The following is a 23,235-nucleotide window of genomic DNA, read 5'->3' as shown; positions in this document are numbered from 1 at the left end:
TTATTATTTTTTTTTTTTGAGACGGAGTTTTCGCTCTTGTTACCCAGGCTGGAGTGCAATGGCGCGATCTCGGCTCACCGCAACCTCCGCCTCCTGGGTTCAGGCAATTCTCCTGCCTTAGCCTCCTGAGTAGCTGGGATTACAGGCACGTGCCACCATGCCCAGCTAATTTTTTTTTTTGTATTTTTAGTAGAGACGGGGTTTCACCATGTTGACCAGGATGGTCTCGATCTCTTGACCTCGTGATCCACCCGCCTCGGCCTCCCAAAGTGCTGGGATTACAGGCTTGAGCCACCGCGCCCGGCGGATGCCCATTTTCTGACGGCTGGACACAGAAGGGTGAAATGATTCTCATGAATACGTTCTCTCTTGCTTAACGCCAGGCAAGCGAATTAGGTTTGGCTTTTGTCTGGGAGTTGGGAGTTATAATAACTGGGAAATGAAAGGCCTTGTGGCAAGGTGTCTGTCTGTGGTTGTAGGTCTGTCCCAGCAGGCAGATATTCCCAAACTGTGGAAATCAGCTCAGCTCCCAGGCTGATACTTCACACCCCTGGTAAAGCTGTGGAAATCTTTTGTTGTTATTGTTATTGTTTGAGACAGAGTTTTGCTCTTGTTGCCCAGGCTCGAGTGCAATGGTGAGATCTCGGCTCACCTCAACCTCTGCCTCCCAAGTTCAAGCGATTCTCCTGCCTCACTCTCCTGAGTAGCTGGGATTACAGGCATGCGTCACCACGCCCAGCTAATTTTGTATTTTTAGTAGAGACTGGGTTTCTCCCTTTTGGTCAGGTTGGTCTCAAACTGCTGACCTCAGGTGATCTGCCCGCCTTGGCCTCCCAAAGTGCTGGGATTACAGGTGTGAGCCAGTGCACCAGTCTGATTATTTTTGTTCATTCATCAAGTTTTTTTTTTTTTTTTTTTAAAGAGACGGGGTCTCGCCATGTTGCCCAGGCTGGAGTACAGTGGCTATTCACAGGTGCGATCCCACAACTGCTCAGCACGGGAGTTTTGACCTGCTCCGTTTCTGACCTGGGCCGGTTCACCTCTCCATAGGCAACCTGGTGGTCCCTGGCTCCCGGTAGGTCACCATATTGATGCCGAACTTAGTGCAGACACCCGATCAGCATAGCGCACTACAGCCCAGAACTCCTGGGCTCAAGCGATCCTCCCACCTCAGCCTCCTGAGTAGCTGGGACTATAGGCACAAGCCACTGCGCCACATGCCACTGTGCCACGTACCACTGCGCCTGGCCATTCATCAGATATTGATTGAGCACTTGCTATTACTAGACACTGTTCTAGGTGCTGGGGACTCAGCACGAGTTAAAGCAGAACCACATTCCTGCTCTCAGATGTGTCTGTGTAGAGACAGATAATCACCAAGGAAACAAATACATGAACTAGACCAATTATTTGCAAACTTGAGCATGGGTAAGAATCAGCAGTTAGGCCGGACGCAGTGGCTCACGCCTGTAGTCCCAGAACTTTGGGTAGCCAAAGACAGGTGGATCACCTGAGGTCAGGACCTCGAGACCAGCCTGGCCAACATGGCAAAACCACATCGCTACTAAAAATACAAAAATTAGCCATGGCACTTGGGTGCCACAATCATGACAGAAGAGCAGAGGCATGTTATACATAGCAGCAGGCAAGAAAGCTTGTGCAGGGGAACTCCCATTTATAAAACCATCAGGTCTTATGAGACTTATTCACTACCACGAGAACAGTATGGGGGTGAAACCACTCCCATAATTCGTTTATCTCCACCTTGCCCTGCCCTTGACACATGGGGATTATTACAATTTAAGGTGAGATTGGGATACAGTCAAACCATATCATTTGGCCAGGTGCAGTGGCTCATGCCTGTAATCACAGCCCTCTGCGAGGCCAAGGCAGGCGGATCACCTGAGGTCAGGAGTTCGAGACCACCCTAACAGGGAAAAACCCCATCTTTACTTAAAATGCAAAATTACCTAAGCATGGTGGTGCATGCCTGTAATCCCAGCTACTCGGGAGGCTGAGGCAGGGGGTTCAATTGAACCTGGAAAGTGGAGGTTGCAGTGAGCCAAGATCACGCCATTGTACTCCAACCTGGGCAGCAAGAGCGAAACTCTGTCTAAAAAAAAAAAAAATCGTATCATCTGCCTTTTGGCATCACCTGAAGGAAGTGATAACAGACACAGTGGAGCAGTGGGGGAGAATACTCATAAACTACCCCACCTAGTGCCTACGCATGCTAGTGCCTAATAGCTGGTAGCTTTTGTTCTTGGTAATGATATAAATATGTCATTCCTTACTCTGTGCAGGCATGGCTGAGCTTCAGTGCCCAGCCAGGGCCCTGGCTAGAATTAGTACCACCGAACCACATGATGATAAGAGATTAGAAGCTTGTGGTCGAAAGCTGGAAAAAGCAGGTGGAGAGCCTGCAAAGAAAGAAAGAAAAAGATGTTGGCTGGGCACGGTGGCTCACACCTGTAATCTCAGCACTTTGGGAGGTTGAGACTGGTGGATCACCTGAGGTTAGGAGTTCAAGACCGGCCTGGCAAACATCGAGAAACCGCACCTCTACTAAACATACAAAATTAGCTGGGCATCATGGCAGGCGCCTTGTAATCCCAGCTACTTGGGAGGCCGAGGCAGGAGAATCACTTGAACCCAGGAGGCGGAGGTTGCAGTGAGTCAAGATCGTGCCATTGCGCTCCAACCTGGGTAGCGGAGGGAGACTCTGCTCAAAAAAAAAAATGTGTTGAGTTTTTTCAGAAGATAAGAGCTCTGTTTCAATCTTCCTTGGCATCCCTTTTGACAAGAAACTTTATTGTGATTTCTGCATATGAGGCTAGCTACCTGGTATAAGAAAGGAAGGTATCAAGAGTGTGACGTTTCCTCCTGTTTCTGCATGTGATCATAAGGAATTTATGGTATAATTGGAGGCAACTGAATCCAAGAATAAGGATTTAGTTTATTTTAATGCCATGATATTGTTAGGTAAATGATTAGAGAGTATGAGACAAAGTAGCCGTTTGGTAACCATTAGTAAATAACTAATGTCAAGGAAATTATCGGAAGTGCTTTGAGAGTCTCAACTTGTTAAATCTCAGTTGGCTCAATTGATCTGTCAAGACTCTTGTAGCTGACGCATATCTTTCTTTCATTATTTTTTCTTGGTTAATAAAATCAAGAGTTTTGCACAGGGAAGGTGATCATATCCCCAACTCAGGAATAAATCCTAATTAACCTAAGCCAGTTTGATACGCTCATTCCCCTTGCCAGTGTCTTTTTTTTTTTTTTTTTGGAGACGAAGTTTCACTCTTGTTGCCCAGGCTGGAGTGCAATGGCGTGATCTTGGCTCACTGCAACGTCTGCCTCCTGGGTTCAAGCAGTTCTTCTGCCTCAGCCTCCCGAGTAACTGGGATTACAGGTGTGTGCTACCATGCCCAGCTAATTTTGTATTTTTAGTAGAGATGAGGTTTCTCCATGTTGGTCAGACTGCCCAGCCAGTGTTTGTTTTAGGAATTGGTGGGTGATACAGTTTTGGTCGGTAAGAGAGATATATATGTATATTTATTTATTTATTTATTTATTTTTGAAACGGAGTCTCACTCTGTCACTCAGCCTGGAGTGCAATGGTGTGGTCTCGGCCCACTGCAACTACCGCCTTCCAGGCTCAAGCATTCTCCTGCTTCAGCCTCCCAAAGTGCTGGGATTACAGGCTTAAGCCACCGCGCCCGGCCAATTTTTTTTTTTTTTTGACACGGAGTTTCGCTCTTGTTACCCAGGCTGAGTGCAATGGCGCGATCTTGGCTCACCGCAACCTCCGCCTCCTGGGTTCAGGCAATTCTCCTGCCTCAGCCTCCTGAGTAGCTGGGATTACAGGCACGCGCCACCATGCCCAGCTGATTTTTTGTATTTTTAGTAGAGACGGGGTTTCACTATGTTGACCAGGATGGTCTCGATCTCTTGACCTCGTGATCCACCCGCCTCGGCCTCCCAAAGTGCTGGGATTACAGGCTTGAGCCACTGCGCCTGGTGTATTTTTTTTTTTAAATGAAAGGGGGCCGGGTGCAGTGGCTCACAGCTGTAACCCCAGCACTTTGAGAGGGTGAGGCAGACAGATCACTTGAGATCAGGAGTTTAAGACCAGCCTGGTTAACATGGTGAAACCCCATCTCTACTAAAAATACAAAAACTAGCTGGGAGTGGTGGCAGGCACCAGCTACTTGGGAGGCTGAGACAGGAGAATCGCTTGAACCCAGGAGGCAGAGGTTACAGTGAGCTGAGATGGCGCCATTGCACTTCAGCCTGGGTGACTGACAAAGCAAGACTCCATCTCCAAAAAAAAAAAAAAAAAGGAAGGAAGAGTGTGGGGGAGCTGCAAGGCCAAGGTCCTTCTGCTGCATGTACTTGTTTCAGACAGGTTAGGACTTCCCCATAACTTTGTGGGGACACAGCTCAACCCCGTAACACATCTCTGTGGGAGCGACTGTCCAAAGCAAAGAGTCAGGTTCAAGGGGCTTGTCTGGAGGGTTTGCCCACTCCCTCCCTTATGCACTGAATATTTACTGTGGGCCTTGCCCATGTGCAAGGAATGTTTGGGTCAGGCAGGATGGACTGTGGGCTTTGGTGCAGCCCAGAAAGAATCTGTGCAGCTGGGCGCGGTGGCTCATGCCTGTAATCCCAGCACTTTGGGAGCCCAAGGCAGGTGAATTACCTGAGGTCGGGAGTTTGAGACCAGCCTGGCCAACATGGTGAAACTCCACCTTTACTAAAAATGCAGAAGTTAGCAAGGCGTGGTGGCACGCGCTTGTAGTCCCAGCTATTTGGGAGGCTGAGGCAGGAGAATTGCTTGAACCTGGGAGGCGGAGGCTGCAGTGAGCTGAGATCGTGCCCCTGCACTCCAGCCTGGGCAACAGAGTGAGACTCCGTCTCAAAAAAAAAAAAAATTGCTTGAACCCAGGAGGCAGAGGTTGTAGTGAGCCAAGATGCGCCACTGCACTCCAGCCTGGGCAACAGAGTGAGACTGTCTCAATAAAAGGAAAAATAAAAGTCATGCAAGATTGGGAACAGGTGAGTCAGAGTCCTGCCCTCTTGTGTTTATAGAAGGAATCTACTTGGAGACCAAGGTGGGCGGATCACCTGAGGTCGGGAATTCAAGACCAACCTGACCGACATGGTGAAACCCCATCTTAAAAAAAAAAAAATAGGCCGGGCGCGGTGGCTCACGCCTGTAATCCCAGCACTTGGGGAGGCCGAGGCGGGTGGATCACGAGGTCAAGAGATCGAGACCATCCTGGTCAACATGGTGAAACCCTGTCTCTACTAAAAATACAAAAAATTAGCTGGGCATGGTGGCGCGTGTCTGTAGTCCCAGCTACTCAGGAGGCTGAGGCAGGAGAAATGCCTGAACCCAGGAGGCGGAGGTTGCGGTGAGCCGAGATCGCGCCATTGCACTCCAGCCTGGGTAACAAGAGCGAAACTCCATCTCAAAAAAAAAAAAAAAGAAAGAAAGAAAGAAAGGAAAGAAACGAAGAAAGAAAGAAAGAGAGAGTGAGAGAGAGAGAGGGAGAGAGAGAGAGAGAGAAGAAAGAAAGAGAAAGAAAGAAAGAAAGAAAGAGTCTACTTAAAGGGCTGAAATGCAAGGTAGGGAGTTCTGAGTGCCAACAAGGATGGCAGGAGGAGATAGACGATCTGGGGAGGAGGACAGCTTAGCTCCAGCTAGGGCTGAGAATGGCTCTCTGGGGAGGGAGTGGCCTTTGAACTGTGCCTTGCATGACTGGTAGGCATTGGAGAACAGGCAGTGCAGAGGGGCCGTTCCAGGTGGGGCAGAGAGTGCACACAGGCTTGCAGGTGGGAGGAAAGCTTTGGGCAGATGTGGGAAGGGGCTGAGCTTAGCTGGAGCGAGGGGTGCGTGCCATGAATAGTAGCATGGCAGCTTGACAAGGCCAGCTGGAGCCAGTAAGTAATTCAGTTCAGAAATTCTTACTGTACCAGAGAAGAGTAACAGGGAAAGACTCAGAAAGAGTGTCTCCTGGACAGGCACAGTGGCTCACACCTGTAATCCCAGCACTTTGGGAGGCCAAGGCAGGTGGATCACAAGGTCAGGAGTTCGAGACCAACCTGCCAACATGGTGAAACCCCATCTCTACTAAAAGTACAAAAATTAGCCAGGTGTGGTGGCATGCACCTGTAGCCCCAGCTACTCAGGAGGCTGAGGCAGGAGAATCGCTGGAACCGAGGAGGTAGAGGCTGCAGTGAGCCGAGATTGCGTCACTGCACTCCAGCCTAGGCGACAGAGTGAGACTCCGTCTCAAAAAAATAAAGAAAGAAAGAGAGTGTCTCCTGAATATGTGTGATGTACATTTCATCTGTTAACTTTGTCTTAGGGAAGAAGGAGGGGCCAGTGTGAGTGACGTCAGTGACACTGAAGTGAACGTGGGCATTGCCAGTGGTGCTCCGTCAGTGCCTATGGTAGGTACAGCCAGAGATGGCCCCTTAGTGACCATCGTCCACATGGTGGGAGAGAGGGCGCAGGGCCTGGGAGGGCCCCTGATGCTCTGGCTAAAGCGCTTGCCTCACTTGCTTAGTGAAATGTGAATGCGGATGCGGATGCTTGGCCCATCTGCCTCTGTGGGTTTGGGGTCTCATGCCTGGAAGCGTTCAGGCCTGGGGAAGCCCCGTGTGAGAATTGCGCACAGCCCTCCTGGTGTCCTGTCACTGCTCTTCCTTCTGTCACCTCCAGGTAGAAATCAGTGGTTGGTGTGAGGTCACCCACTAAGATGCTTGCTTTAAGTACAACGTGTGAACCATGCAGCCTGGATGGCGGTGGCCAGGGGTCCCCAGGCTGCTAGCAGGATTCGTCAGGGATTCAGAGCTGTGGAGGCTGAAATCACGTAGTGAAAATGAAGTTGTCTGAGCCATTGGCCTGGGCCCTGTGTCTGCAGGTGTGAGGGATGCGGGATTGGTTCACGCTCTGGGGGGCAGCCCCTGTGCTTTTACCGTCGTCTTGCTGTGACTGCTGAGGTTTCACGGGCACTGTGACTGATCACCTAACAGCAGTCATTTATATGGCACCTTGTAGCTTCCAGAGAGCAATTCCATTTATTGCTCGTTGACTCTGTGACTTGAGTGTTGTCATCATCCTGCCAAAGGCCAGGTTCACAGAGGGAAGTGATGGGCTGTGTGGAGTGAGGTGGCCCTTTAGCATCACCCTGGCTTTAAATCAGGGCACTAGATCTCCCTTGAGTCTGTTTGTTTTGAGACAGAGTTTTGTTCTGGTGGCTCAGCCTCACGAGTAGCTGGGACTGCAGGCATCTGCCACCATACCTGGCTAATTTTTGTCTTTTTAGTAGAGATGAGATTTTGCCATGTTGGTCAAGCTGGTCTCAAACTTCTGACCTCAGGTGATTCACCTGCCTTGGCCTCCCAAAGTGCTGGGATTATAGGCGTGCACCACTGCACCCAGCTGAGTCTGGTTCTTCCACAGGCTCTTAACCACTGAGCCTCAGCTTCCTCACTGGTGAAGCGGCGATGATGACGATGATCGTAGTGAATGTCTCTTGAGTGTTTTTTATTTTGTTTTTTGAGACAGCTCTCGCTCTGTCCCCCAGGTTGGAGTGCAGTGGTGCCATCATGGCTCACAGCAGTTTAACCTCCCAGGTTCAAGTGATCCTCCTGCCTCAGCTTCCCGAGTAGCTGGGACTGTTGGTGCATGCCACCGTGCCCAGCTAATTTTTGTACTTTTTTTTGTAGAGATGGGGTTTTGCCCTGTTAGCCAGGCTGTTCTTAAACTCTTGGGCTCAAGTGATCCGCCTGCCTCAGCCTCTCCAAGTACTGGGATTACAGGCATGAGCCACTGCGCCTGGCCCCTCTTGAGTGCTTTCTGTGCTCCAGGGACTGTTTAGTGCTTTACGTGTGTTCACGCATTTAACCCTGACTGTAGCCCGTAAGCTGGGTACTACTCTTCTTTTTCCTCTTGCGAGATCGAGTCTTGTTCTGTCGCCCAGGCTGGAGTGCAGTGGTGTGATCTCGGCTCACTGCAACCCCTGCCTTCTGGGTTCCAGCAATTTTCCTGCCTCGGCCTCCCGAGAGCTGGGATTATAGGTGCGCACCACCAAGCCCAGCTAATTTTTTGTATTTTTAGTATTAGCAGGGCATTAATCATGTTGGCCAGGCTGGTCTCGAACTCCCGACCCTGTGATTCACCTGCCTCGGTCTCCCAAAGTGCTGGGATTACAGGTGTGAGCCACCACACTAGATACTATTCTTATCAGTATTTTACACAAGGAAATGGAGATTCAGAGAGGTTAAGTACCTTGCTCAAAGTCACACAGCCAGTGAGTGGTGGAGCTAAGCCTCAAACCTGAGCCACAGAGCCCGTACTCTATTACTGTCCCCCGTCCTACCTCTGTGACGCTCCTGGCCTTACCAGCAGGGTGTAGAAGGCACAGGCTGGCAATGTGTGGTGCTATCACGGGAATGCTTTCTTCCTCCCTTTCCCAAGGCCAGTTAGGTCCAGGTCCCTGTCTCCATATCCCATGCCTTTCTGCACCATCAAGTTGCCCCCAAAGTAGAGCCTTTGCTGGTCCCTGGAGGAGGTGCCTCCGTTCAGAAGAGGCCTTCAATGCTCATAGGCCTCTTGGCTTCGAAGCCGGGTTTTGCCTGGAACTGCTTCCTCAGATGAAACTGTATGTGGAAGTGTAACGAGGCATACTGCCTTTATTTTTAAAATAACACTCTTTCTTTTGCTGTCATCCTGGGTAGAGGCTGGTGACTGGTGGGAGTGTAAGATTGTCTTTTTTTTTTTTTTTTTTTGAGATGGAGTCTTACTCTGTCACCCAGGTTCGAGGACATGATCTTGGCTCACTGCAACCCCCACCTCCTGGGTTCAGGTGATTCTCCTGCCTCAGCCTCTGAGTAGCTGGGGTTACAGGTGCCCACCACCACACCCGGCTAGTTTTTGTATTTTTAGTCACCATGTTGGCCACACTGGTCTTGAACTCCTGACCTCAGGCAGTCCACCTGCTTTGGCCTCCCATAGTGATGGGATTACATGTGTGAGCCACCATGCCCAGCCCAGATAAACACTTACAGTCACTCTGTAGTTCCAGAGGGTGACTTGAAGTAGGGAGACAGGCAGTGCCTGGAGGGACATGGGTCAGGTATGCTGACCCCCATTCACCCATCGGAAGTTGGCTCGAGGGTCCCCTTCTCAAGGTGGCCTTCCCCAGCTGCCCTGCCTCTGGCTTTCAGAGCCCCGTGTGCCCCTCCTTCGTGGCTCCCGGCACAATTGCAATTGAACACTCCCGGGTGATGACTTAATGACTGCCTGTCTCTCCCACCAGACCAGGGTTTCTCAGCCTTGGCACAGTTGACATTTGGGGCTGGATAATTGGTTGAGAGGGGTCACCTGTGCAAGTCGAATGTTGAGCGGCATCCCTGGCCTGGATAAGCCTGATGCCAGAAGCATCCCCCAGTCGAGACAACCAGACTGTCTCTACCCATGCCAGGTGTCCCCTGAGAGATGGAGTCGCCCCTGGCTGAGAACCACTGCTGGGGTAAGATCGAGTTTGGGGTGGGGGAACATAGGTCATTTTGTGTGCTGTTTAAAGGATTACTTGGGTTAAAGGGAAGTGAGTCGTTGACGTTTGTAGTTCTAATATGTTGATCTCTTCCAGGATTATGGCAGGAAAAGTAAAATGGGTCACTGATATCGAGAAGTCAGTGCTGATCAATAACTTTGAGAAGAGAGGATGGGTCCAAGTGACAGAAAACGAGGATTGGAATTTCTACTGGTAAGCATACAAAGCAGGGCTGGGTGGTTTCTCTGAGGCTTGTGTATCGGTTTTGTTAGTTCCAGTGCACCTTGGGACTGGCCTCAGAGCCAGTATCTCCTGTCGTGTGCCGTCTCCCAGCATGCATTTTTCCTTAGGACTCTCTGTGAGAGTGTGTGTGACGGCGTGTTCCCACCTCGCTGTGTGCAGCCTGTGGTGTGAAGCCCAGGGTGTTTCAGCGCAACTAAGTGTGAGTAACCCCGTGGGGAACTTGGGTGAGAAACAAGAGCCTCAGCCTTCCCCTTCCAGTGAGCGTGTGTTACAGCTGGCCTGAAGGACAGGGAAGACGGCTGTGGAAGAAGGCTTGGTGCATCTTTTTTTTCTTTTTTATTTATTTATTTTAAAACGGGGTTTCACCATGTTGGTCAGGCTGGTCTTGAACTCCTGACGTCGGGTGATCCGCCCCCCCTTGGCCTCCAAAGTGCTTGGATTACAGGTGTGAGCCACCATGCCCAGCCGGTGCATCTTTTTTTTCAAGACAAAGTCTTGCTCTGTCACCCGGTCTGGAATGCAATGGTGAGACCTCAACTCACTTCAACCTCCGCCTCCTGGGTTCAAGCAATTCTCATGCCTCAGCCTCCTGAGTACCTGGGATTACAGGTGCACACCAACATACCCGGCTAATTTTTTGTATTTTTAGTAGAGACGGGTTGTCACCATGTTGGTCAGGCTGGTCTCGAACTCCTGACCTTGTGATCCACCCACTTGGCCTTCCAAAGTGCTGGGATTACAGGCATGAGCCACTGTACCCAGCTACTTATTTATTTTTTTTTAACACATGCATATTTTCTAGAGACTGGGTTTCACTCTGTTGCCCAGGCTGGAGTGCCGTGGTGTGATCATACCTCCTGCAGCCTTGCCCTTCTGAGCCCAAGCCGTCCTCCCACCTCAGCCTCCTGAGTTTCTAGGACCACAGGCATGCGCCACCACACCCACCTAACTTTTAAAATTATCTGTAAAGTCAGGGTTTCACCATGTTGTCCAGGCTGGTCTCCAACTCCTGGCTTCAAGCAATCCTCCTGCTTCAGCCTCTCAGAATGTTGGGATCACAGGTGTGAGCCACCACACCTGTCCAGGTGCCTTCTTTTGCTTCCCTGTCCTATGCCAAGAGGGTGCTAGTCAGACTGGCAGACAGACAGCAATAGAAAAGTGAGTCAGGCCAGGCACGGTGGCTCGAGCCTGTAATCCCAGCATTTTGGGAGGCCGAGGCGGGTGGATCACCTGAGGTCAGGAGTTCGAGACTAGCCTGGCCAACATGGTGAAATCCCATCTCTACTAAAAATAGAAAAAGTAGCTGGGCATGGTGACGTGCCCTTGTAATCCCAGCTACTTTCGAGGCTGAGGCAGGAGAATTGCTTGAACCCAGGAGGCAGAAGTTGCAGTGAGCCACTGTTCTCCGGCCTGGGTGACAGAGCGAGACTCTGCCTCAAAACAAAAAAAAAAAAGGAAACTGAGTTAGACTAGGACAAGAAAAGCAGTGTTTTGGCTGGGTGCAGTGGTTCACGCCTGTAATCCCAACACTTTGGGAGGCTGAGGCAGGCAGATCACGAGGTCAGGAGAGATCAGCCTGGCCAACATAGTGAAATCCCGTCTCTACTAAAAATACAAAAAAATTAGCTGGATGTGGTTGCTCACACTTGTAACGCCAGCACTTTGTGAGGCTGAGGCAGGCGGATCACAAGGTCAGGAGTTCGAGCCCAGCCAGGCCAACGTGGGGAAACCCTGTTGCTACTAAAAATACATAAATTACCTGGGTATGGTTGTGCATGCCTGTAGTCCCAGCTACTCAGGAGGCTGACACAGGAGAATTTCTTGAACCCGGGAGGCGGAGGTTGCAGTGAACCAAGATTGCGCCATTGCATTCCAGTTTGGGCACAGAGCGAGACTCCGTCTCAAAAAAAAAAAAAAAACAAAGTGCTGGATTACAAACAGAAGCCTGGCCAGCTCTTTATTTTGAAAACTGATGAAAGAATCAAGCAATGATTCTGTTTTGTGTATGAACTGTTCTTAGGGCTTCTATATTGTTGATGAAGGGGAGCCTGTCTCTAGCAGTATTCCTGCTGTTGCAGGCACGGTGGCTTATGCTTGTAATCCCAGCACTTGGGATGCCTAGGCGGAGGATGAGTTGGGTCAAGGAGTTTGAGACCAGCCTGGGCAACATGGCAAAACCCCATCTCTACAAAAAAAGTTACAAAAATTGAGCTAGACACGGTGGTGCCTTCCTGTAGTCCCAGTTACTTGGGAGGCTGAGGCAGGAGGATCACTTGAGCCTGGGAGGCAGAGGTTGCAGTGAGCCAAGATCAAGCCATGGCACTCCGGCCTGGGTGACAGAGCGAGACCCTGTCTCAAAAATAAATAAATACATAAATATTGCTTTTTTAGTTCTGATAATTGTATAAAATAGGATGTCACATAATAGAACATGGAGTCTTGAACTCTTAGAGAATCTTTATTTATTTATTTATTTTTAAAGATGGGGTTTCACCATGTTGGTCAGGCTGGTCTTGAACTCCTGACCTCAGGTGATCTGCCCGCCTTGGCCTCCAAAGTGCTTGGATTACAGGCATGAGCCACTATGCCCGGCCAGAGAATCTTAAGACAGCAATGTTTTGGATGAAATAATATGATGTCCAGGAATTGGTTCAGAACGTGCCAGTGCTGAGGGGGATGGAGGTTCAGACTAAATGTGACTGGCCACATGCCATTAACTGGCAAAGTGGGGTAATGGGGGTCCCTTAATGCTTTCTCTCTCCTTTATTCTCTTATTCCCTTTATTCTGGCTGTCCTGGAATCCACAGCAGCTCTTTGGGGACTCTGGGCACCCTCTCGAGGGTGGTGCTGTGGGGTGGGGGTAGGCTGGGGGCACAGGGGCTGCAGTGCAAGAGGCCGGCGCCACCTGCCATGTTTTGTGACTCAGGCTCTGGGCGGGGGCCAGCCCTTCCTCCATACCCCTTCCCTGCTTTGCAGGGGGTTGGTGAGGACAGGCGTGTGACAGGGAGACCGTGGCTTTCTCAGAGGCTTGGAAGGAATCCATTTCCCTTTTAGCTCTGTCGTCCCCCACTTGCCGCCTCAGCAAACTCTGCAAGGATTTCAAGTACTGACTCAGGGCTCTTACATATAACCCCTGTGATTTTGTTTTTAAAGGGTCCTTGGGCCGGGCATGGTGGCTCATGCCTGAAATCCCAGCACTTTGGGAGGCCAAGGCGAGCGGAACATCTGAGGTTGGGAATTCGAGACCAGCCTAACCAACATGGAGAAACCCCGTCTGTACTAAAAATATAAAAAATTAGGCGTGGTGGCTTGTGCCTGTAATCCCAGCTACTCGGGAGGCTGAGGCAGGAGAATCGCTTGAACCTAGGAGGCGGAGGTTGCTGTGAGCCAAGAGCACACCATTGTACTCCAGCCCAGGCAACAAGAGCATAACTCTGTCTCTAAAGAAATCAATAAATAAAATTAAAAAGTAAAAAAATAAAGGGTCCTTGACTTTCCTGAATTTGGGTGCAGTTATTGTTTAAATGAGGTTCTTGACTTCAGAGTCTGAAAAGGGTATATATTTTATTTGTTGACAGTGTTATTATTAATCAATGTTATTACTAATCAATGTTATAACATTTATTGAGCTCCTGCTCCTGGCCAGAGAGGGAGGCTGGGGCACAGAATCAGCACAGTTCCTGGCCCTCACACAGCTTGGGTCCCAGCCTGTCCCAGCCAGGGCCGGGCAGCCCCTGGCTCAGGTGCCAGGGGATATGGGAGTAGTGGGGAAGGGTGCTGAGGGTTCTGGATGTTTGCAGGGATGGGAACAAGGACTTCTGCCACACAGACATCACTACCGAGTGTCCGTCCTGCTCATCTCTTACAGGATGAGCGTGCAAACCATCCGAAATGTGTTCAGTGTCGAAACTGGATATCGGCTCTCAGACGATCAAATAGTCAACCATTTTCCAAACCACTATGAACTGACCCGGAAGGATCTGATGGTGAAGAACATCAAAAGATACAGGAAGGAGCTAGAGAAAGAAGGGAGTCCCCTGGCAGAAAAAGATGAAAATGGAAAATACCTCTATCTGGGTTTGTGCCTTTTCCCCGGCTCATGTTTTCATTTAACAGCTGAATGTTTTCTTTGGGGCTTGAGGCACCGAGGTGGTGACTGCTGGCTTTGGCACATGAGCGTGTCCACGCGGGTGTCACTTCAGGTGTCTCCAGAATGAGGGAGCAGGAGGAGTTTGAGTTTGGCATCTGAATTTCTGCGAGTGCCTTGGGAATTGCCTGGCATGGGCTTTGTGCAAGCCAGAGAATGCCCTCAGTGCTCAGCCTAGGGAAACATTTCTTGAGCCACAGGCTGCCACGAGGGCTCATGACTGCCTGTCTGGCTCTACCCAGGGAAGACACTGTGTCCCTGTCCAGTCCGGGGATAAAAGCTGGACTGAATAGTTTCAGATTCCTGCACAAACCTGGGCAGAATTTGATAACTGACCTCCCTGAGCCTCAGTTTGCTCATCTGCTAAATGGGAATTATTACAGGGTTTACAGTAGCTCGCAGGTGGCTGTGGGGATTGAAAAATACAGGTTTCAAGCGCGCGTGGTGGCTCACGCCTGTAATCCCAGCACTTTGGAGGCCAAGGCAGGCAGATCAAGAGATCAAGACCATGGGCCGGGCGTGGTGGCTCATGCCTGTAATCCAAGCACTTTGGAGGCCAAGGTGGGCGGATCACCTCAGGTCAGGAGTTCAAGACCAGCCTGACCAACATGGTGAAACCTTGTCTTTATAAAAATTAAAGAAAAAGAGATCAAGACCATCCTGGCCAACATGGTAAAACCCCGTCTCTACTAAAACTACAAAAATTAGCTGGGTGTGCTGGCGCACACGTGTAATCCCAGCTACTTGGGAGGCTGAGGCAGGAGAATCACTTGAACCCAGGAGATGGAGGTTGCAGTGAGCTGAGATGCCACTGCACTCCAGCCTGGGCAACAGAGCAAGACTCCATCTCAAAAAAAAAAAAAAAAAAAAATACAGGTTTATAAGGTGCTTAGATAGGCTCCGTGAATGTAGCTTGTGTCGTCCAGGGATTGCGCAGCAGAGGCCCTGGTTCTGTTAGCTGCTGGGCTGGGGTGGGGAGCACTTAGTCCGAAGTCCCTGGAAAGGCAGGGGCAAGATCTTTCTGTTGATGGCCGCAGTTGGGCTGGCCCCTTACCAGCACTGGGTGCCTTTGCCTTGCAGACTTTGTTCCCGTCACCTACATGCTGCCCGCTGACTATAATCTGTTCGTAGAGGAGTTCCGGAAGAGCCCGTCCAGCACCTGGATCATGAAGCCTTGTGGCAAGGCCCAGGGAAAGGGCATCTTCCTAATCAACAAGCTCTCACAGATCAAAAAGTGGTCCCGGGACAGCAAGACGTCTTCGTAAGTGTGGGCAGCCACCCGCTCTGCGTGCCAGGTCCCAGTTCACCGTTTTATGCTGTTCTGCAGAATTTGTGGGATGGTTGTGGTTTTTTTTTTTTTTGAGACAGAGTCTTGCCCGGTCGCCAGGCTAGAATGCAGTGGCGCAATCTTGACTCACTGTAACCTCCGCCTCCCGGGTTCAAGCGATTCTCCTGTCTCAACCTCCTGAGCAGCTGGGACTACAGGCATGTGCCACCATGCCCACCTAATTTTTGTATTTTTAGTAGAGATGGGGTTTCACAGCGTTGGCCAGGATGCTCTCGATCTCTTGACCTCATGTTCCGCCCACCGTGGCCTCCCAAAGTGCTGGGATTACAGGCGTGAGTCACTGCACCTGACTTTGGGGTTTTTTTGTTTGTTTGACAGACTTTTGCTCTGTCACCAGGCTAGAGTGTAGTAGTGCAAATCTCAGCTCACTGCAACCTCTGCCTCCTGGGCTCAAGTGATTCTCCTGCTTCAGCCTCCTGAGTAGCTGGGATTGCAGGCATGCACCACCATGCCCGGCTAATTTTTTTTTTTTTTTAAATAAAGACGGGGTTTCACCATGTTGGTCAGGCTGGTCTTGAGCTCCCAACCTCAGGTGATCCGCCCGCCTTGGCCTCCAAAGTGCTTGGAGCACTTTACAGGCGTGAGCCACCACGCCCAGCCTGTTTTTTTTTTTAATAGAGGGAGTTTTGCAGCCAGGTGCAGTGACTCACACCAGTAATCCCAGCACTTTGGGAGGCCGAGGTGGGTGGATCATGCAGTCAGGAGTTCAAGACTAGCCTGGCAAAGATGGTGAAACCCCGTCTCTACTGAAAATACATAAGAAATTTAGCTGGGTGCGATGGCAGGTGCCTGTAATTCCAGCTGTGTAGGAAGCTGAGGCAGGAGAATCCCTTGAACTCTGTGGGGCCAGAGGTTGCAGTGAGCTGAGATCACACCACTGCACTGCAGCCTGGGTGACAGAGTGAGACTCTGTCTCAAAAAAAAGAGAGAGAGGATTTTGCCCTGTTGGTCAGGCTGGTCTCGAACTCCTGACCTCAGGGTGATCCGCCTGCCTTGGCATCCCAAAGTGCTGGGATTACAGGCGTGAGCCACGGCGCCCGGCCTGTTCTTTGGTCTTTGGCCATGAGCCAGGCAGCCCACGCTAGGTTTTGCAGGTGTGCGTCATCTGTCACGTGGCGTCACAGCGGAGCTCTGTGGCTGTCTTCGGGTGATTAGTCCCAGACTGCCTGAGGCAGGCCATGAGGAAGACGGTGTAGGTCATGGGCCAGGACCTGCAGCCGCTCTTTGATTACAGGTTGGTGTGAGAACTGCTCATTCGTGGTGGTTCTTGAGGCAATGAGACACCGACCTAAATCCTGGGACTGGGGGCTCTGAGGTCCTGGGTTTGAGGCCTAGTCTGACACGCACTGGCTGAGTGTATTTTTTTCCACAGAGTCTCCCTGTCTTACATTCTCCATCCGAGTAAAATGGGGACACCAGCAGCTCCATCGCCGGGGGATTGTGGGGATGGAACGAATGAACACATGTGAAGCCTGAAGCATTTGGAAAGGGCTGGGCAGTGGCCCCGTGCTCTGGTCCACAGGGCAAGCCCAGGGCCTGGGTCTGCCGGCTCTTCTTGGTCTTTGTTTTTTCTCAGCTGCTCAGAAGTGTCTGGGGGCCACTGGGGCAAAGCTTCTGTCTGATCCTTTTCCAGTGGGGAGAGGACTCACTTGTCAGTAGTTCCCAGGGTAACAGGAGATTCCTTATTTTATAGTACGTTTAAGTAGGTTTCTTTTTTGGTTTTTTGACACGGAGTCTCACTGTCACCCAGGCTGGAGTGCAGTAGCATGATCTCAGCTGACTGCAACCTCACGCCTCCCAGGCTCAAGTGATCCTCTTACCTTTTTTGGTTTTTTGACACGGAGTCTCACTGTCACCCAGGCTGGAGTGCAGTAGCATGATCTCAGCTGACTGCAACCTCACGCCTCCCAGGCTCAAGTGATCCTCTTACCTCAGCCTCCTGAATAGCTGAGATCACAGGTGCCCGCCACCATGCCTGGGTAATTATTGGATTTTTTAGTAGAGACGGGGTTTCACCATGTTGGCCAGGCTGGTCTTGAACTCCTGACCTCAAGTAATCCACCCGCCTCGGCCTCCCATGCTGGGATTACAGGGGGTAAGCCACCGCTCCTGGCCTAAAACAAATTTTTTTTTTTTTAAGACAGGATCATGGCTCACTGCAACCTCAGCCTCCTGGGCCCAAGCCTCCTGAGGAAAGGGACTGTAGGTTTACACCACTACACCTGACTAATTTGTTTTTTTTTTTTTAGAGGCAGGGTTTCATCATGTTGCCCAAGTTGGTGTCAAATTCCCAGGCTCAAGTGATCTGCCTGCCTCAGCCTCCCAAAGTGCTGGGACTACAGGTGTCGGCCACCACGCCCGGCCGTGCTTAAATCTGATTACACTTTGCCAGCCCCCAGTGGTCAGGCCCAAGGAGGAATTCCCTGAATGGACTCCTGGGGACTCTCCTGCAGCTGCCTGCGCTGTCCTCTGGGGCAGAGGGTGTCCTCCACGGATACACCTCACCCCATTTCCTTCCTGACGATCCAGCCCCTCATAGTGAGAGGCCGGGAGCTTGTTGCCAGCTGAATAAATGAACCTTCGGTCTTTACTATCAATTTTTTTTCCAGTAGCTTGATTTTTTTTTTTTTTAGACGGAGTCTAGCACTGTCGCCTAAGCTATAGTGCAGTCGCTCGATCTCAGCCCAATGCAATCTCTGCCTCCTGGGTTCAAGCAATTCTCCTTCCTCAGCCTCCCGAGTAGCTGGGACTACAGGTGTGCACCACCACGCCCAGCTATTTTTTGTGTGTTTTTAGTAGAGATGGGGTTTCACCATGTTGGCCAAGATGGTCTTGATCTCCTGACCTTGTGATCTGCCCACCTCGGCCTCCCAAAGTACTGGGATTACAGGTGTGAGCCACCGTGCCCAGCCCAGTAGCTTGATTTTTTAGAGCAGTTTTAGGTTTACCACACAATTGAATAAGATACAGAGATTTTTTTTTTTTCCGATACCCCTTCCCCTACACATGCACAGCCTCCCCCATCAGAATGGAACATTTGTTAAAATTGGCAAACTGATTATCTGGGTGTTGTGGTACATGCCTGTAGTCTCCGCTACCCGCCAGGCGAAGGTGAGACTATCACTTGAGCCCAGGAGGCTGCAGTGAGCTGTGATCGAACCACTGTACTCCAGCCTGGCAACACAGCAAGACCATCTTGGAAAAAAAAAAAAAAAAATCTGGCCAGGTCCATGGTGGCACATGCCTGTAATCCCAGCCCTTTGGGAGGCCAAGGCAGGCAGATCACTTGAGGTTGGGAGTTCAAGACCACTCTGGCCAACATGGCAAAACTCTTTCTAAACTAAAAATGCAAACCTTAGCCAGGCATGGTGGCTGGCGCCTGTAATCCCAGCTACTCGGGAGGCTGAGGCAGGAGAATTGCCTGAACCCAGGAGGTAGAGGTTGTAGTGAACTGAGATCATGCCGATGCACTGCAGCCTGGGCAACAGAGAGAGACTCTCTCTCAATATATATATATATATATATATATATATATTACATAAATTGGCAGACTGACACCAACTCATCATCGTCCAAAGGCCATAGGGTTTACTCTTAGTGTTGTTCATTCTGGGAACTTAGACAAATGTATAATGACATGGATCCACCATTATTTTATTTTATTTTTTTGAGATGGAGTCTTGCTCTGTCACCCAGGCTGGAGTGCAGTGGTGCAATCTCAGTTCACTGCAACCTCCGCCTCCTGGGTTCAAGCGATTCTTCTGCCTCAGCCTCCCAAGTAGCTGGGACTACAGGCACGCACCATGATACCCAGCTAAGTTTTGTATGTTTAGTAGAGACAGGGTTTCACCACGTTGGCCAGGCTTATCTTAAACTCCAGACCTCAAGTGGTCCTCCCACCTCGGCCTCCCAAAGTGCTGTGATTACAGGCGTGAACCACCACGCCCGGTCAAAAATGTTTAATTTTAAAATTTGAATGGAGTCTACTTTGTCAGTTATTTTATTCATGGATTGTGTCTTCAGTATTGCACCTTTTACCATCTAACTCTTACTTTCTCTGACATGTTTAGGTTTGTGTCTCAATCTAATAAAGAAGCCTACGTGATCTCTCTCTATATCAACAACCCTTTACTTATTGGCGGGAGGAAGTTCGACCTGCGCTTGTACGTTCTGGTGTCTACGTACCGTCCGCTGCGCTGTTACATGTAAGCGTCCCTAAGGTTTGGGCTCTCTCTTGATTGTGTTTTCACCTTAAACCTCTTCCTCCTTCGCACCGTTGTGAGGTTTGATAAAACAGTGCATGTGCAGTGCCTGGCACAGGGCAGGGATTGAGGGACGTAAGAGCAGTCAGCCGTGACGCTGATGTGAGTTGTGTAAATCACACACACAAGAGCAGCTCTTTTTAGAGAATGACGTGGTATCTGTTCTTTGTGTTTCTCCCTGGAGTTTGAATTAATCTACATTCCCACCTAGGTATAAACTTGGGTTTTGCCGGTTTTGCACAGTGAAATACACCCCGAGTACCAGTGAGCTGGACAACATGTTCGTTCATCTCACCAACGTTGCCATCCAGAAACATGGGGTGAGTGTGTCCTTCCATTTGTGCTTATAGAAATGGACTGATTTTTCAGGCTGGGCATGGTGGCTCACCCCTATAATCCCAGCACTTTGGGAGACTGAGGCAGTGGATCACCTGAGGTCAGGAGCTCAAGACCAGCCTGGCCAACGTGGCAAAACCCTGTCTCTATTAAAAATATAAAAAGTAGGCTGGGCATGGTGCCCCATGCCTGTAATCCCGGCACTATGGGAAGCCAAGCTGGGTGGATCACCTGAGGTCAGGAGTTCAAGGCCAGCCTGACCAACACGGGGACATCCCATCTCTACTAAAAAAAATACAGAAATTACCATGGTGACACTCACCTGTAATCCTAGCTACTTGGGAGGCTGAGGCAGGAGAATCGCTTGAACCTGGGAGGCAGAGGTTGCAGTGAGCCAAGATCGAGCCATTGCACACTCCAGCCTGGGCAACAGAGGGAGACTTCGTCTCAAAAAAAAAAAAAAAAAGAAAAGAAAAAAGGATCAACTTTGTGGGGTTTTTTCTCCTATTTTTTCAAGAACAGTGTGGGTAAGGAGTGATACTCAAGGTATGTCCTGGCTTAAGGCTGGGCACTGATGGGACTGGGAGGCTCTGGGCATAGGTGGGCTGGCCTGGGGCACATCAGCTGAATGCCAGGGGCGGGTGGGGGCACCTGGAGAAAGAAGACAGCAGGCTCAAGCCCTGCCTTTCTAGTTCTGCGGCCTTGGGCAAGTCAGTCTAACTCTCAGAGCCTCAGTTTCTCCATTTATAAAAGGAGATCATAGAGGCCAGGAGCGGTGGCTCACGCCTGTAATCCCAGCACTTTGGGAGGCCAAGGCAGGTGGATCACGAGGTCAAGAGATCAAGACCATCCTGGCCAACATGGAGAAACCCCGTCTCTACTAAAAAATAAAATACAGAAATTAGCCGGGAGTGGTGATGCACACCTGTGGTCCCAGCTACTCGGGAGGCTGAGGCAGGAGAATCACATGAACCCAGGAGGCACAGGTTTCCGTGAGCCGAGATCATGCCACTGCACTCCAGCCTGGGCGACAAGAGTGAAACTCTATCTCAAAAAAACAATAATAAATAAATAAATAAATAAAAGGAGATCATAGTGTTACCTTGCAGGACTGTTGGGAGAATGTCATGAGATGACAGTCCCTGATTTACCCGGCTTAGCTTACAGTTGTCGCGTTTTCAGTGCTGTGAAATCGACATGCATTCAGTAGGAACCGTACCCATGCAACCATTTGTTTTTTTGCTTTGAGTACAGTAGTCAATAAATTATGTGAGCTGTTTCACACTTTATTATATAATAGGCTTTGTGTTTGTTCTCAGCATATTTTAGATAGGCAAGGCTAAGCTGTGATATTCAGTAGGTTACGTGTATTCAATGCACTTTTTTTTTTTTCTTGCTCTGTTGCCCCAGTTGGAGTGCAGTAGCACGATCTTGGCTCACCACAACCTCTGCCTAACCTGGGTTCAGCGATTTTGCTGACTCAGCCTCCTGAGAAGCTGAGACTACAGGCACCCGCCACCACACCCAGGCTAATTTTTGTATTTTTAGTAGAGACATGGTTTCACCATGTTGGCCAGGCTGGTCTCGAACTCCTGACCTCAAGTGATCTGCCCACCTCAACCTCCCAAAGTGCTGGAATTACAGGCATGAGCCACTGTGCCTGGCCTTAAGTGCACTTTCAGCTTACAATCTTTGCAACTTGCTATGGCTTCATCTGGACATAACCCTATTGAGGGGCATCTGTACACTTTGAGCACCTGTGTGAGTTGATCCCATTCCGAGTGCCCAGGATAGAGTGATAGGCAAAGCCTACCTTAGTACCTACTCTCATGGTTCCCAGAGCTTCCAGGGGAGGCATTCATCAAATAATCACCCTTATGAATCTAAAACTATAAACCCAGCTGCTTGCACTGAAAGTGAGGAACACACATCTAGAAGAGCATGGAACAAAAGAAGCCGCTGGTCAAGTGGTTGGAGAAGGCCTCCCTGCAGAAGTGGTGCTGGAGCCGAGATCTGAAGCATGATCAGGGATAACCTGGAGGAGGCAGGGAGGTTCCATAGCAGTCAGTACAGCATGTGACAAGGCCCTGTTGCAAGAAGGAGCGTTGCAGGGGCCGAGAGGAAGCCAGTGTGGTGGGAGCCCCAGCGTGAGGGTAGTGGACGGGGAGGGGCTGGAGAGGCCAGTGAGGCCAGACACAAGGAGCTTGTGGGCTCAGTTCAGGTTTAGGGCTCTAATTTCACCCCAACACAAACCAAAGGTCTCATTTATTTTCTTTCTATTATTATTAGTTTCTTGAGACGGAATTTCACTCTTGTTGCTCAGGCTAGAGTGCAATGGCACAATCTCAGCTCACCACAACCTCCACCTTCCTGGTTCAAGCGATTCTCCTGCCTCAGCCTCCCAAGTAGCTGGGATGACAGGCATGCACCACCACGCCCAGCTAATTTTGTATTTTTAGTAGAGATGGGGTTTCTCCATGTTAGTCAAGCTGGTCTCAAACTCCTTATCTCAGGTGATCCACCCGCCTTGGCCTCTCAAAGTATTGGGATTACAGGCGTGAGCCACCTCGCCCAGCCCAAAGGTCTCATTTCTTTTTCTTTTTTCTTTTTTTTTTTTTTGAGATGGAGTTTCGCTCTTGTTGCCTAGGCTACAGTGCAGTGGCAGGATCTCAGCTTATTGCAACCTCTGCCTCCTGGGTTCAAGTGATTCTCCTGCCTCAGCCTCCCGAGTAGCTGGGATTACAGATGTGCACCACCACTAAATATTTGTATTTTTATAGAGATGGGGTTTCACCATGTTGGCCAGGCTGGTCTCAAACTCCTGACCCCAGGTGATCCACCCGCCTCAGCCTCCCAAAGTGCTGGGATTACAAGCATGAGCCACCGCACCCAGCCAGGTCTCATTTCTTTATGAAAGTCTTTCTTTGATTTGAATCTTCTTTGAATAGAAGTCTTGAATGCTCTGGTCTTTTTTATAATTTGAGGAGAAAGAGGGTGAGTAGTGGTAAGAAATATGTATTTCTAGGCCGGGCGCGGTGGCTCACGCCTGTAATCCCAGCACTTTGGGAGGCTGAGGCGGGTGGATCACGAGGTCAAGAGATCGAGACCATCCTGGTCAACACGGTGAAACCCTGTCTCTACTAAAAATACAAAAAATCAACTGGGCATGGTGGCGCGTGCCTGTAATCCCAGCTACTCAGGAGGCTGAGGCAGGAGAATTGCCTGAACCCAGGAGGCGGAGGTTGCGGTGAGCCGAGATCGCGCCATTGCACTCCAGCCTGGGTAACAAGAGTTTCGCTCTTGTTACCCAGGCTGGAGTGCAATGGC

At 50.2% G+C, this 23,235-nt stretch overlaps 1 protein-coding gene across 5 annotated transcripts in view; it reads left to right on the top strand.

The window, feature by feature from the left end:
* The window catches only part of TTLL1 (tubulin tyrosine ligase like 1), a 41,446-nt gene that overhangs the window by 2,410 nt on the left and 15,801 nt on the right, over window positions 1-23,235 (top strand). Inside the window, exons 2-8 of one of the 5 annotated variants that reach the window (XM_032261379.1) lie at window positions 6,386-6,462; window positions 6,579-6,733; window positions 9,669-9,785; window positions 13,684-13,892; window positions 15,043-15,223; window positions 19,381-19,515; window positions 19,784-19,892. In XM_032261379.1, coding sequence (XP_032117270.1) covers window positions 9,673-9,785; window positions 13,684-13,892; window positions 15,043-15,223; window positions 19,381-19,515; window positions 19,784-19,892 — 747 coding nt within the window. In that variant the 5' untranslated portion in view covers window positions 6,386-6,462; window positions 6,579-6,733; window positions 9,669-9,672. Of the gene's footprint in view, window positions 1-6,377; window positions 6,463-6,578; window positions 6,734-9,053; window positions 9,549-9,668; window positions 9,786-13,683; window positions 13,893-15,042; window positions 15,224-19,380; window positions 19,516-19,783; window positions 19,893-23,235 lie in introns of those variants that run through there. The other 4 variants (XM_032261380.1, XM_032261381.1, XM_032261382.1 and 1 more) reach the window with 4 other exon arrangements.

Source organism: Sapajus apella, unplaced genomic scaffold (genome assembly GCF_009761245.1).
Source record: "Sapajus apella isolate SASKATOON/1434 unplaced genomic scaffold, GSC_monkey_1.0 scaffold123, whole genome shotgun sequence".
NCBI classification, from domain to species: domain Eukaryota; kingdom Metazoa; phylum Chordata; class Mammalia; order Primates; family Cebidae; genus Sapajus; species Sapajus apella.
The sequence above is the reverse complement of the archived record's forward strand: the minus strand, read 5'-3'. Positions and strand labels throughout refer to the sequence as shown.